The sequence below is a fragment of the Nymphaea colorata genome, chromosome 8 (genome assembly GCF_008831285.2).
Source record: "Nymphaea colorata isolate Beijing-Zhang1983 chromosome 8, ASM883128v2, whole genome shotgun sequence".
In the NCBI taxonomy this organism is placed as follows: domain Eukaryota; kingdom Viridiplantae; phylum Streptophyta; class Magnoliopsida; order Nymphaeales; family Nymphaeaceae; genus Nymphaea; species Nymphaea colorata.
Window position 1 is genome coordinate 19,493,114 of NC_045145.1, and position 16,444 is coordinate 19,509,557.

The following is a 16,444-nucleotide window of genomic DNA, read 5'->3' on the forward strand; positions in this document are numbered from 1 at the left end:
TACCCTCTCCTTTCCAACCATTTACGCGGCTGCCTATCCCCTGCTTCCCTTCCCACTCTCCTCTGCTCGCAGATGGACGGTGGAGATCGAGCGCGCGGCTTAAGGGCGTCGGATTCGCGCTCACCCTATCCCGCTTCTAGGAATGATCGCCCTATACTTTCTCCGGATAAGCATCAGCTTCAAGCTTGTTTGGGGCTAATTTTTCGAACCAATGCCCGCTGCTGTGGGGAGTCGAAGTGGTGCGGGCGCACCTCATTTTGCGCGGGTGCGGACGTGCGTGGAGCGTCGGTCTTAGTGCGATCTGGCTTTACGTCGTCGACCCGTTGCCACTGGATCCGGACCCATCCCAATGACTCAAACACGGAACCTGACTGCTCTGACACACCCCGTGCGTGCGTCACTCCTCTTGGGTCCAAACCCATCGGTTTTGTTCCTTTCTAGGTTCGGGTCGTGTTCTACTTTTAACTCGTGCCACGGACGGGAACGGTTAGAACTTGAAGGGAAAATCCGGACCTCGCGATCTGATCTAGCATGGATTTCACATTAGATTCGAGTAGAGAACAATTTGAATGTTTATTTGTTGAAAAAATTCATATGTCAATGCAGTGGTCGAGGCAAAATTATGAGAGAATTGGTCATTTAAGAGCTTTGAGTTAGATCAATGGCCATGTGGGCTTGTATACACAATTTGGTCACACAAATCTATATGAATTGCTTATTTATATGTTAATGCCTCGTGGACATTTATTTATTTGCATGCGGATTGTCTACTAAAATTTTATAATTGAAGTGTTACTGCTTCTTAACGAGAAATGTTCTGGTTCTAACATTGATCGAAGAACACCCATATAGTTGAACCCAATCAACTGTTGCACATGAGAAAGTTTGTTTGAGCAGCCTATACTTAGCCTTGCCGCTAGATTATGGGCTTCTTTGGAGGTGTACAAATCTAAGTAAGCAGTCCTGCAATATCATAATAACACGACCTCATGAACTCAAACCAAAGAATTTTAAGGGATTCTGAGAGATTCCTAGTGCACTATAGAACTAATACATCAATATTCGAGGCAGATTCATGAAATACTTACTGAGTGTTCCCATAACTCATAAAACTTGTTACTAGTTTTGTTCAATGCATCCACAGGAAAATGTCATGTTAATTTCCAAATCAACTTCTCATATGTTTGAGATTTAAGATCATGGAACCGCCTTTGTTATAGTATCAAATCCAATATGTTAACGTAATTCATATGCATCTTTTGATTCTGATCAAGTATTCTGCCTTGACATGTCATGAGTACATTGGATGTAAAATCCGCGGCTACGCATGAATAACAATCTTGCATTATTCATGCATGTTCTGGATGCTTAGCAATAATGCAAGCAGCAAATGGAATGTGAAAACGGGGTGCAGCTTTTAGCTTGGCTTGGGCTTCTTCATGCTCGCCTTAAGCTATAACTTTTTATACTAATATGCAGAAGCAAGGTCTGTCGAGCCAAGCTGTAGTTTTCACATGTAAAATTGAAAAGGGAAAATGTTAAACCCCAAGCGAAAATCATGTTTGAGGTGCTCAAAGGAGAAAACTCAACTGTGAATTGAACTATGTGCTATTTCAATCCATCTTCATGAAATGCAGGCAGCTTTGGCCTGTATAAGGAGAATTTTCAATAAGAATTGAACTATATTGAATTGTCCGGTCAAACTCAATCAAGAACAATTCAATCATGCTGGACGCCGGAAGATGCCTAAAATTTTAAAAAATTTCACTAAAAAACAGTCACTACATTTGGTATTGGCGATGTTTATAGTGCAATGGTGGTTTTAATATTTTTCTTATAGCAATTCCATTGTCACATATTATATATCATAAATTTTTCGAGTATAATATGGTAAAGTTGTACATCTCGAAAAGATATCGGTAAATTTTTTTAAAAAAAGTATAGCATTTAATAAATCATAAATATTAGAAAGAATAAAAATTAATAAAAATACTAAAAAATTGTGAAAAAATGTGTATAATACGTTTTTTTTCAAGTTTTTTTATTTTCTAGCGTTTTTTGTAAAGACGCTTCTAATTGTTGTTTTATACGACTGACTTATTTTTCGTGTATTAAACATTCACCAACTATTCTGCATCCAATAACATTGACTTTTATCCAACCTCAATATTTAACAAAAGCACAAATTGAGATTATATCGATCATAAGGTATTGGCTTTCATAAACGAGTTGGGACTTCCAAACTTGAGGCCCACAAAGCAATTTCAATAACTGATTTCGAGGTTAATTAATTCATTTACATAAACAACGTGAGATCAACTTGGCTATAGGGTAAGACTAGGAAATTCTTGTAATAGGCCCATGACGTTGTATACCACCAAAAAAAAAGTATTTTTTTTTTTAAAAAAAAAAAGCCTTCTAAGCTTAGCTCTCGTGGGCTCCAATTTGTTTAATTCAAATGTCACAGCCAGTACCCACGCAAGTTATGTATAAAGTAGGTGCTTAATAAGAAAAATATACAGTAAAAAATATCATGTGATGCCCACAATGCACTTGGGTTGCTGATTCAAGTGCCCATCAACCAAAAAAGTCCTAGTTCCACCACATAGTGTTCTTAAAAAAAAAATGATGTTTTTTACAAGGCCATGAGTTCCAATGACAATTAATTTTGTATTAAATGCATAAAGATAGCCATATCTTTTTTTTTTCATTTTTCTTAGTTGAGAATATATATATATATAAGCAAGGGTAGAGACACATGTGAGCAGTGCCCACAATCAATTACCCCTACAGTCTAATAAAATTATCTTATTTACTTATTAATTTACCCTAAATTTTTATATATACAATGCTACTCGAATATATAGTGAGTGCAGAGATCCACCGACAGGTTGAGATAAATGTGTATAAATAGGATTTAAACCCTAAGTCTTAATCTTTTGTATATAAAATTCCAGTGTGTTCCAATATATATATATATATATATATATATATATATATATTGTCAGAGGGCCATTGGAAGAGCTAGAAAACTTAGATGGAAGGATAACTGCTTAGAAACATTTATATCTGAAAGGGTACTTAAATATGTATAAAAGTATATATTAAATTTACGGATGTACAGAGCACGATGACAAGAAAATTTAATATAGTTCACTTCTTTCTTTTTAAGGAAATTTTCTTAAAATTAAGGTTCGTCTTTTCTTGGGATGTTTTAAGGCATCTTAATAAATGTAAAAAAATTCTAATACCAATTATTTTGATTCCCAAACTTAAGATGTCTCCCCTTTTGGAAGAGTTGGTTCTTATGGTTTAATGATATTTTTATCTAATTTTAGCTGAAAAACAATAATATAATAATTGAATTGAATTGTCGTGTGAATATCTCGCCACTTTCTTCTACTAGCATTTTGCTATTTTAACGTGATTTAACTTTGTTTTCAGCTTGGAAAAGAAACCCTTGGTAGCATAGACCATAAAAAGGAAATGTCCTTTTACAGTACAAAAGTTACCAAATGATGGTTCGAAGATGGATCTGATTCATGTTTGAAGCACCTGCTCCAGATCCATTAGCAGGATCCCTTTCAATTTGGAGTCGACAATGAAGACACATTTATTGGATCGGATCTTGGATGTAATTCCTTTTGAAAGTGTGGTGAACCAAAAAGAGTGTTATATGGTCGGCCCTTAATAAATATGAGGCTGTGTGTGTTAGGGTCGAGGATGACAAAAACACCTTCAATGGTAAATAAAAATACGTAGAAAGGGAAAGTGAAATTCAAAAATGTAACTTCATATAAAGGACACAAATACTTCTCTTTGGCAATGAACCTCATTTTCCCTCAGTCCTCGAGCAAGGGTTGTTTTGGGACCTGAATGTAAAGTTCGATACAATATAAAGTAGTGCTAACGATAATCAAATCGATGATCGGACTTTTATCGGTCTGCCAGCTTGCCAGCTTGACTAGTACACTACGTCCCTCAGGATATATATATATATATATATATAAAAAAGAAAGAAATCAACGGAGAGCTGATCTTCAAAACTTCATCATATATATATATATATATATATATAAGAAAGAAATCAACGGAGAGCTGATCTTCAAAACTTCATCAAACCCAATAATTCCACTTGAATCTTGGAATCATCTCTTATTCGGATCTACTTCTTTCTTATTTGGGTTTATCATCTAGCCCAAGAAAAAAAATATTAATTTTGGCAATTATCTAAATTAGTAATTTAATACTCAAAAAAAAAAAAAAAATTCATCTCATTGTCTATGAAAGTTTGTTGATTTAACATTTAGCTTATCTTATACGAGTACCTGTGGTTTTACTTATGTAGTCCTTTTGGTGGCCGTATAAGAAAAATTAAAAGATAAACACGTAAAACAAACAAGAGACAAAATGTCTCCCAAAAGCGCACTGAATGAAACTCAAAAGATTAAAGCTGTTGTTCACCTGTCAAGGAATTCAAGTTTAAGAGCATGAAAAGTTCGATGCCAAGGAGGTGGCTTTGTTTTCGAATTTTTAATGCTACCACATATTTCAAATTTAAATTTTATATTGAAATTATCAATTTCATATCGTATTTTATCAGCTTCAGTGATCAAAAAGAAAAAAATTCTATTTTTTTTTTCTCCTAGCTAGGTTCTTGCGTGGAAAATTATGAGTAATTTCAGTGGATAAAAAAAAATTAAAAAAATGACTATGAATATTGTTTTCTTTTACTGGTGATTTTCCCTTCAAGTTTCTACTTTGTTGTACATTTTCAATTATTGCACCCCTCCATTGGTTGGAAACTTGCAATTGAAAATGATACCTCGGATATGGAGATCCTTTGATGGGTTTCTGTCTAAATTTCCTCCATACCCATAGATCTGAAAGGACATCTTGTCCAAAAGCTTAGGAAATGCATTTATATGCAAGCACAACTTTAACTTTTGTGCTTGTTGAAATTCTTTGATGCTTTATATACTAGTATAGATGTTGACTTGCAATCAATCTTAATGGCATGAGCCCTACTCGACATCATATTTACATTAAAATTTACTTATAGTTCAAAGTGACAGTTCTACTGTCTCAGATTAGATGCATGCAAGTATATTCTAGAGCCTGCATGTCAATACCATCTATTAGTTTAGTTGCATTCAAGCTTATACATGCGAAACACCTGAGTCAAAATTTTCCATTTCCAGATCCAAGTTAGAGGTCTGCTTCAGTACCCAGCACTTCACATTTTTTTTTTTTGTATAAATTTATAACTGATTGTGTTGATGTTAAAAGTTAAAACCAACTTCTTCATTGTTCTGATATCATCCTAATGGGGCCTTTAAGAACTTCATCACGTACAATGTTTTGTTACATTTAATCTTCAACAAGAATGAGAAGAAATAGTCAGTTTGAAACTTTTGCCTTTTCCCTTCTAGTTTGCACTTTTTTCGGTTTTGGTGTATAGGCATAAAACCAACAGACAATGAAGTGATAGCACGTCCCAAGTGCTTTAATTCTCCCTGTCTAACCAAAATTTAGGTCGCCTAAACTGTATTAGTCAATGTTATCATTGGCGTATGTAACCTATCGTAAAATTAATTTTTTAATTTGTAAAAAATATTAAAAATTATAAAAAAATCTGAAAAAAGCAAAAAGCAGAAAAAATCAAGAAAAATCTATTTAAAAGAACATTCATCATTCATGTATATGAAGTATGAATTATGAAAGCATGAAGTATGAATATGAAAACACATTCTAAAGTAAGAAATCAGACATTCAAAAATCAAAATAACATACTAAGCAACCAAAGAGTATTTGGTTACATCACAATTCATAAGTTCATAAGTCAAAACATATAAACATAGTTATCATCTTTCATGATTCAACAAAAAGTCTCATCAATCGTCATCTGCATCATCATCTTCATTCTTCATCATCATCTTCATTTCCTTCATTAAGTGCTTCTTCTATCCCCTCTATTGCAAATGGAATGTCACTAAAAAACCAAAAAATCCTCTTTCTCCAAGCTTCCCATCGTGCCCTCTACGAAAAAGAAACATTTTCTCACAGGCAAAACTTGATGCAAATGAAGAAAATCTCTCCCTCACATGTCTCTTGAAGTGTTTAGAAACAAAAAAAAAAAAAAAAGAGAACGAAGAGCGTATATACAAGACGACGCAAAAAAGAGGACGTCGAGACATTTTTTTTTTTAATTTTTTCGTATTGTACGATACGGGGGTGTATCGCCCATATCGTGCGATGCGGGCCCTGTACTACACGATATGGGGCGATACGCCTACGATACACAGCCGTATCGTACGATACGGATAACATTGGTATTAGGTGTTGAAGACGCTTCTTGATGCAAACAATTTGACTTCATTTTGTATGTGATAAATATATGTGCTTAAGACTATAGCTCAAAGTTTTTATATAATAAACCAAGTATACAGATTAAGATGCAAGCCGTCACTTAATATCAAATCCAGCTTAAAACAATTCCATCATGCAGTTTCGTTAAACATCGTGTGAGAAAGTGAACAGAATTAACAATGACAGACGGCAAGCCCATGAACAGTCAAGCATAGGTTGGTAAACAAGCCAAACTAAATTAGCATGGCTCTTGGGGCTTCCACTGTTGGAGAAGCTTGCCCCTTCCGTTTTATTAAAGAATATGTGTAACGCCCCAATGTTTAGTTTCATATCGAAGATTGTGAGAAATCTTCAAGGGTTTATAAAGGGTGTCATTAATGAAATGATTGTCATGGTTCCTAGCATTTTTGAGGGCTGGAGCCAAAATTGCTAGGAGGGCGAGTTGGGATCCGTCGAACCAGGGGGCCAAACCCATGAGTGGGTCGGCTTGTTATAGTGGTACCAGAACAGTTTCAACATTTGGACCTGCGGTCCTACACGTGTAGACGCGTGTGCCTGAATCTTCAAGGGTTTATAAAAGGGGTCATTAATGAAATGATTGTTTTGGTTCCTAGCCTTTTCGAGGGTAAGCCCTTGAAGATCTCTCACAATCTTCTATAAGTATTACAATATGACTCTTGGCGGTTGGCATAAAAAAACGCAAGGTAGGAACTTGAGCTAACTTATTAAATTACCTTGGTTTTTCGTATTTTGTAATCTCACAGTGGAATCCTTGACTCTTGGTTAGAACTTTAAGCGTAGGTTCTTCTCGTTTATAATACAGCTCTATTTCTTGGAAAAATCTTAGCAAATCTTAAAACAATTAAAAAAAGATCTTAAAAATAAAAAAGGAATTAAAATATTAAGAAGTGATTAAGAAGATATTTAATTAAAATTGCTACAAGAAGAATGATAATGTCTGCGTCAGAGAGAGAAAGAGAATGAGAGAGCGAGACAACAAATGAGGGGCAGAATTATCTAATTGATATCTATGTGGTTCTTATAGCAATGCATTTTTTAATTTTAGCCATTTGACAACTCTCTGGCATTTGATAACATTGACTTTCCTTCAACCTCAATATTTTAACAAAAGCACTAATGAGATTATAATGGTTGTAAATTTATGTAATAGGCCCATGATTGTTGTATACCAAAAAAAAAAAAAAGGAAAAAAACTTCAACCCAAAAACTCCAGGTTCCACCATTGTATATATATATAGTGTTCTTGAAAAATATGTTTGTTAAAGACCATGAATTGTTTTTTCTATTAAACGCGTAAAGATAGCCATGTCTCTTTTTTTTTGCTTTTTTTCTTTTTAGTTGAGAAAAAAATTATAAGAAATGTTGAAAACACATGTGGGCATGTGTGGGCAATTGCCCACACAGTCTAATCAAGCACCTTTACTGGTAAATAAGAATACCCTTTCTATGTAAGGGTGAAAGTGAAATTCAAGAAAATGGCTTCATATAGAAGATACAAATATCTCGACCGCGATGAGAGGTAGAAATCACTCTCCTTCTCCATTTTCGGGTCAATGACTTCTTTCGAACCTAAGTGAGAAGTGAGACACCTATCAACTACAATGTAGTACATATAATGTTTGAAATATAAATGAGCTTGCCCACAATAATCAAATTAATGACCAGACTTTCATGGTTTCACTAGCTTGACCAGTTACGTTTTGCTCCTTGGAGTTAGGGCAGAACAGGAGCCTAGGAAAAAATATTAACTCTGATAATTATCTAAATTAATAAACTAATACTCAAAAGTTCATCTCATTGTCTATGAAAGCTTGTGAATTTAACATTTTACTTATCTCTAATAGACGAGCTGCGCTGTAACTATGAAACATTTTATTTGGGGCACCTATCAACCTGGTATTAAAATCTGCACTCATATATTCCATTATTTTTCTAGCAGCTATGATTCTTAAACGGCACAATGTTAATTCGAGTTAGAACATGAGCCAAAGAGACTGATCAAGGAATTTTTGAGGCTGGGTTTCCTGAAATTATGCTCACGTTTGTTACAGGTCGAACTGGGCTGGTTGGTTGTTGGAACATCGAAATGGCTGCGTTCTTGAGCACAAATTTGGGCGAGTTCACCATATTATATATATTTACATCATTCTAAGACTTGACGTGTGCGTATCTTCAGCAAAAAAAGACCTAGATATTCAAAGGAAAAGTATGGAAATTTCCTCCTTTGCTAGATTTATGCGACATTGTTCGTGACTTCTACCTGAAACACGAATCCCAAAAGCTCCCAAAAAGTTCCAGATTTTGGGCATCATCGGAAGAGGGGGGATACGGGAAGAAAGATTTTGGGTATCATCTGAAGAACAGGGAGAAAGAGCAGAGAGAGAGGGAGTGGACCTTCCTCTATAAGCAACCGCTCCGGTGCGTTTGGCACTGTAAGCTGCCATTCGAGCGGAGGCGACAATGGCGGACAACGCGGAGCAGAGGTATCGAGCGGCGATGGACAAGCTCTTCTTCTCCCCTCCAAAGCAATCCACCAGGTGGGTTCCCTTCTTCCTCCTGTTCTTCTCCTTCTTTTACTATGTTCCTGTTCGTGATAAAAAACCTGACTTTGAAACGGCGCTCTGAAACGGGCAGCTGCACGGGAATCCCATCGTCTAGCGGCAGCAGACAGGGGGGCCTCCAACCATCAACGTCTGAAGTGTACCAGCAAACGCCGACTGGGCAGCGGAGAAGCAACGCAGCGACGGTACCCATATGCAGGCCGTGGGATCGAGGAGACCTTACGAGAAGATTGGCCACTTTCAAGTCGATTACCTGGTTTGCGAAACCTAAGGTATTACCATGTTCTCCCTGTCTGTCGGGTCAATTAGTTTTTCAGCTGGACGATCTTTTTTTGTTTAGATTTCATCGGTCTTGTTTTTGTTAGTGAGGCATTGCTTTGATGGCGTTCATTTGGGTTTTATTTCTCCTCCTCCCTTTTCTTCTTGGTCAAGAATTGCGTTTTCGGTATTGCATCATCTTCCTGGTTTGTGTCATTCACGCAGATTCATGTCATTGGGATGCAGGATGACCTATCTTGTTCAAGTCTAACCCAGGAGCAGCTTCTGTCTTCACTACATGCTTGTTAACTCGTTTTCTGGACAAATTGATGATTCCCAGTTGGAAACTAGAGGATGGAAAATGTAACACCATTATTGGCCAGAAAGCAGATGTGTATCTGACCCATGGTTACAACAATATTATATATTTTTTCATCAATTTATTGGCATGATTGTGAAAGCTAAGTTGGCTATGCACGTGGTTTATGCATTTAAAATCAAACGTCTATTGAATGTCTGCAAGTTACATAGTTCGTGTTTTCTTACCACCACTCTGTTAAATTCAATCGAATGGCTTCATAACTGCTGCATATAAACTGTACTTTGTGATGTACTGTTCTGAATTAGGTGCTATCGATTGTATAGTAGTATGCTGGAACACCGCTTCTATGTAAATATTTGGAGTTTATTAACGTTTCCTGATAGTCCCCTTTTTGTAAGGCAGATGCCATTTCCTGAGTCTAAGAAGTACGAGTGAATAAATCTTGGTTGAATGCTGATTATCTTCCAGGTAGTTAGTCCAGCAAACTGTGCAAGGAGAGGCTGGATAAATGTTGAGGCAGATACTTTAGAGTGTGAGGCATGTGGCTCTCGTCTTCTCTTTTCCACACCTTCATCTTGGACATCGCAGCAAGGTTTGCTTTACTTTTCATTGTCCAATGCCTGTTGCATCTTAATTTCAATCCACCTGATTGTACACCTTGAGAAATTTATGGTGTTTGTTTCTTTTACTGTTTTTATCAGTTGAAAATTCTGCGGCAGTTTTCAGTTTAAAACTAGACAGTGGACATAAATCAATTTGTCCATGGAAGGACAACATATGTGATGAGCATTTGACTCAATTTCCACCAACTCCTCCTGCTGTTCTGGTTGAGAGTTTCAGGGACCGCTGTGGAAAGCTTTCACACCTTTCTGCTCTTCCTATAGTTTCATCTGCAGCAATTGAATACATGAATGGGCCCCAACTTGATTGGTTTTTAGCGCAATCATCTCCTCCTGTTTGCACTATAATTTCTGGAGATGTTATCTCTACTCTTCAAAGTAGGGATTTAGAGGATGAATCTGCATCTGCTTCTGCTGCTATATATCACAAGGTAAGACATTAGATAGCTATTTACACATCTTTTTGTTCTTTTGCTATTTTTAAAAGTATTTTGTGCCTGCACTTTGTGAGGATTTGAACATTGATGGGCGATGAGAATGACTTAAGTGGGTTCTTTTAACAAGAATTATTCATACAGAGTCAACTTTAGTTAAAGACACCACTCACATGAGAATGATGCCCATGATGGGCAGCGTGAACTTTATATGGAAGGGAAAGCATGCTTTTCCTCCAGGATGTTCTCATGCTGCTTCCGCACCTTTTCCATTCTCATCTCATGTTTGCTTGTCTTTTCCTCATGCTTTTCTCACATCTCCTGCTTTTTATCTTTAAAGTTTTCTTCTCTCGAATCGGTAAGCGTGGTTCTTAGGTTTTCAGCTCTTAATTTGGTACCATAAAATTGTGAACTTCAACTAAAACCTTGTTTTCAGCTAAGAAAAATGTGGTCAAGACAATGATTTTTATTTGTTGCATATTAAATAAATATTTATCAGAATTGTTAATTTACCAGTTAATTTATTTAATGTTGGCAATAGTATGCCTTTTTAAGTGGTTGAATATATGGTTCAAAACTAAGAGTATTATGTCTTTTGTTTTTTCTTGTTTGTTCATTAATATGAACCATAAGTTGTACTAATTAAAAAACCCAAATACTGTCTGGTTCACATTTGCTTACTGGTTCATTATCATTTTCTTCACTATTTGTTATTTTTTTCTCTTAAGCTCAATTGTTGGGCTGCTTCTAGGTTTGATTCTTGGTTCACTTCTATGTTGTTCTGTCATTCCTGTTTCTTGAAAGTTTAAAATTCTCCACTTCCTGTTTCCAACTTCCAGTTTAATTTCTTCTTTCAGCTTCCTAGTCTGACAAGTTTGACTTTGGTCCGTACCTGTGCTGACACCATTTAGCCGTATCTATGTAGCCCTTGAATCTCTGTCGATAAGCTTGCTTATAAACGTGCATTTAGTTAGGATTGTGACTAAAGGTCATTAGCTTGTATTTGAATCAATCTATGTTGCCTTTGAATCTGTGTCCACAAGCTTGCTCATAAACGCGTCTTTGGTGATGGTTGTCATTAGAACTTCATTAGCTTGTATCTGAATCATATACAGGCACAAAAAATAATAAGCTTATGTGGTTGGGACCTGCGAGTACTTTCATATATTGTTGATTGCCAAGATCAGACTCGTTGTGCAGAGGATGTCAGTGTCCCAGAGATTTCAGGAAAGGCTTCCCAGGAACAGAGCCCTAGCATTCCTTTTATTTCTGGTGTTGATAAAGTCACAGAACAAGATGAAAGTAGCTCTATGGTTGATGAACAAGAAGTTGATCCTGCATCTGTTGTACTAGAATGTAAGCTATGTGGAGCCTGTGTTGGCCTATGGGCCTTTTCAACTGTCTCCCGGCCTTTGCATTTGTTCAGTTTCATTGAATCTTATGATACTACAGTCGGATGCAACAAAAGCCGAGTTTCTGTTGTTCCTGAGGCATCAGTTTTTGGTGGTGGTGGTGGGAAAGGATCCCTTCAAACTTCAGCAAACACAGTGGCTACAAGCTTCAAAGAAGCTTTACAGGAGAAAGGAGCTCTGAGCTTAAATCTGACAATAGCAGGAGGCCCTCCACCAGCAAAGCAGAATTTTAGAACAACAGTTTCTTTGCCCATCATTAGTCGGCATCTAAAAGCTGGAATTTGGTGCAGCTCAGACACTAGAAAGGACATTCCTGTTCATAGCAAGCAACATAGTGAAGATCCTGGACTAAGCGATGCAAACAAGTCAGTAAATACACAAGATGGTGATGTTTTAGTTAAAACAGTTGGAATACTAAAACGCAAAAGAGCAGACGATGGCACAACTATTTATAACGATGGGCTATTGAGGGGACAGGTTATTCTGGGTCAAGACCCTAGCAAGATGGAAAATAACTCAGGAACCTGTACAACTGCTGTGCATGCAGTTGAAGGTTTCTGCAGTGAACAGACAACAGAACCTGTGGAAGATGTTCTGGAGTATTCTGGTAATGGTGAAGCAATGGACAGTGGTGCTTACGATGCATCAGGTACCACAAAGAAAGCAAGACTTAGCTCTCAAGTTTCTGAATGTTGTGATTCTACTCAAGATAATAGTCAAACTGGCAAGGATGGTCAAATAGGTGGCATCTTAGTTGAGGATTTTGTTGATGCACCCAACCAAATTGATGATGCCACTCCAACAGCAACTGAACTATGTTATGGAATGGTTTCTGCAGAGAATAAGTTCACAACTGATACATCTCATTATCTGTTATCATCTTCATTCTCAGAAGACGGTGCTGTAGATAAAAAGTGTGAACTTGAACAGGCAACACATTCTGATGGGAAAGTCACAAGCATTAGAAATGAAGATGCCGACTTGCAGAACCCGCCAGCAGCCATAGCTTTCAAGAAGGCTAATGTCAATTCTCATAGTTCTGGTAAGCTCACTTCAATTTGTTCTAATGGTATGAAATTTTGTTTTTGAAGTTCTGGTATATAATAAAACAGTCTCTTAATTATGCTTGCAATGTCAAGGACATACCATATCACTTCGTGCTTTAACAGTGTCAATTTTTAACCTAATCTGATACAAGTTATCAAGTTACATGAAGTATGGATTATCACATCTAGAAAGAATAGCAAGCTATCATTCCATAAGAATATGCACATAATTCATTGCAAGGGACATGAATGACTGGACAAACTTCCTTTCACCCATCACAGAGAAATTGGAAGCCAAAGTATATGTCTCTGTGCAACATTCTATAAGTGGCTGGCTTGCTAAAGCAGCAGAAAGTAAATAATTAATTGCATTTAAAAATTTTACTGGCATGAATATAACCTGACTGCTGTATAACAGCCTAACTCTGCAGCAGGCCAAGAATTTTTTTCTTTGCATCAAGCAACGAAGATGATCAGCTTTTCCTCAAACTTCTATCTATGATATGTTTCTGACTTGGTTACAAAAATAAGTGGTGATTAACAGTTTCTGAAGCCATAGAAATGAATCGCTCTTGGTTCAAATATAAGTAGCTTCAGACTTGGTGAGTTGTCAATGAGGACCATGCAAATGTGCTTCATGTGATCTAGGAGTTTTCTGATATTGCCAACTGTCATTAATATCCTCGGTGAACTTAGAGACAGGAACCAAATGGTATGTACAATGGACTAGGGTGTAAAAGGATATTATCTGACACCCTGAGGTACCTTTCTTCTGCAAGTATTCTGTCAATGCAGTGCCGAGTCCTTTTTAAGTTTGAGAAATACCATTCTAACTGTCAACAGAAACAAGTGCCTGGATAGGCCAATGGCAGGATCTGTTTTGCTGAAAGGCTGTTGAGGGTTTACTACTTGGTGCAGGTGGAAGTTGCATTCATCCTGCATGGATTGGAATCACAAAGTTACCTGTAAGAGCAATGAGAAATAGAATTATAGAAGATGTTCCTACATGTGTGGATCAGTGACTAGCGTGCCTTAAATTTTGAGAACTGCAAGTGTGTGTCAGTATTGCCACAAGGTGGCACTTGGCAGGTGAAGGAAAAAGTTGTTCTGCTTCTTTGCTGCTTGCTGCATCTCTGCACTTTCTTCAGCTTGCTTATCAAGTGCCATAGCAGAGATGGAGTCCATGGTATGATATTGCAGCAGTAACATGTACACAACAGTTGCAGGGCAGATGGCAATCAGCTGCTTAAATCCTTAAGCTGCAGACAGTTTAGCGATTTGAATTTTCTTCAGCTTTGGCTTTTATTTAAAGGTTTTAGTTGATAAATAATTGATAAAGCAAGTTATCTTCATGCAAACAACGCAATGAAATTAAAACTGCTCCACCTGTCACATATTTCTCTTGACCATCAAATTTTAAAGTGGCAATATTTGGTAGGCAGTTTTTTGCTTAGTTGCAGGTTGCAACTTAAATGTCCTCAAGGGGCTGCGAACGTTAATTGTTTTATGCATACTGATGAAGATAAAACCCATGTTTCTTATGTTAATAGAACCTAAGGGTCAGTAACTTGTAGCCATTTTGTTTTGTGGGAACTGAGAACACAGCCAACTGAATAACCTGAAAGGAAGGACATATGAATTGATTGAAATTTGAAAAACTAGGTAGCAATTGTATAATCGAAAATTCTGTTATATATATATATATATATATATATATATAGAGAGAGAGAGAGAGAGAGAGAGAGAGAGAGAGATAATGGATCCCCACGTACAGTGAGAATCCCCGAGGTTTCCCCTCCCTTTGTAGACACATGCACCCTGATGCAGTCCGGATTGCTACGGCTAGCAATCCATCATTTATATATATATATATATATATATATATATATATATATATATATATATATATATATATATATATATATCTTCATCTACTTACCACTACAAGAGCTCCATTAGTGAGAGTGAGTCTTTGAGCAAGAAGCAAAGTTCTAAACAAAGCTTTGCGAGTGTTCTCTGATGTTAGACCAAAAGCTTTATCTGTATTCATAGCATGGTATTTATTGTTTTCCTTCTGTTGCTATGTAGGATATGTTGCGATCATTTTATCTTATGTTTCCTTTGATTTCACAGTACTAAGCAAATGCTAGCATAGCTGTAGAAAAAAGTAGAAGAGTGATGGTTATATATTTACCTTTGATTTCATTTAAATCTTCGATTGATGATGCATCATCAATGTACTGCCCTAAGAATATTAATATATATATATGTATTGTATCTATACATGTGAAGATTGACATATGATGTCTTGATCATTTAGTTTTCTCATGTTGAAGCCTTCTCTCTTTGTGATATGCATGTGTCCCGACTAGGCCGCAGACTTCCATTTGATGGTTGTTAACAGTCAGGATGTGCTTGATTTTTGTCTCCCTTTTTCTGAAATGGCAAATTTTGTATTCTCTGGCATATGTGCTGCTAAGCTGCTATGGAGTAGTCCAACATATTGTTTCATGCATAACAGATTGAACATATTGGTTTGTTGATAATTTGGCTGATTATTCATAAACAGCATGCTATTTTGTTCATGGGTGCAAGACATTTTCTACGCAAACATAGCGGGTATGGTGTCAGATAATACACTCATCGTATAAGCATGGTTGAAGCAAGCTCTATTTCGATGTTGTAGGTAAAATCGCGGAAGTGATGCCCTGGGACAAGACTATGGAGTTTGATCCCATCAGACAGCATAGGCATTTCTGCCCCTGGATTACTTCATCAGGCAGTGGGAAGAGAGGTATAGCTGGATGGCAGCTGACACTGTCTGCTCTAGAACAAGAGAAAAATGCTGCTTGTGAGTCTTCTCCAGTAGTTTCGACTGGACCAAGATACGAGGTAGGCATTTATAGGCTTATACTACAATTTGGTAATTTAGCTGAAGCCTATGCTTTTACTAATTAATTGCATATGCAGGGAGAAGATCCAATCTCCGTAATCAGGAAACTTTTCCACTCTGGATCTGCAAAAAAGACACAGAAATCACAAGTGAAGTAGGCAAGGTTGAGCATGTTGCGATTGGTTTGTCTTGGCATTTACGGGCTCTTTTATCATGAGGATCAAATGATTGCAAATGTCGTTTACATCGACTCTCATCAAGGAGAGAGTGATCCTTTTGTGTTTGTCTCCCTGCGTTGGCTAGTTTTGACATGATAACAATCAGTTTGATGTATGTTTGATATACTCTCAGCAGCTATGTACAATTCCTCGGTGTATCTTAGATTTTTGAGAGGTACATGAGGCTTATAGATCGATAGAAGTGCTTTCTTGATGAAATTTGAGCTAAACTCGCCATTGTCGGCAGCATTAATTGATTTCAACAGTGCTATTTGCAAGAGAAATTTAGA

The 16,444-nt window shown here is 36.8% G+C and overlaps 1 protein-coding gene across 1 annotated transcript; it reads left to right on the forward strand.

Moving 5' to 3' along the window:
• Window positions 1-8,538: 8,538 nt before the first annotated feature.
• On the forward strand, window positions 8,539-16,438 carry LOC116259499 (uncharacterized). The gene is made up of 7 exons (XM_031637360.2): window positions 8,539-8,927; window positions 9,025-9,223; window positions 10,000-10,123; window positions 10,233-10,582; window positions 11,701-13,039; window positions 15,730-15,935; window positions 16,014-16,438. Exons 1-7 carry the CDS (start codon window positions 8,851-8,853, stop codon window positions 16,092-16,094), a joined length of 2,376 nt encoding a protein of 791 aa, XP_031493220.1. The 5' UTR covers window positions 8,539-8,850; the 3' UTR covers window positions 16,095-16,438.
• Window positions 16,439-16,444: the final 6 nt, after the last annotated feature.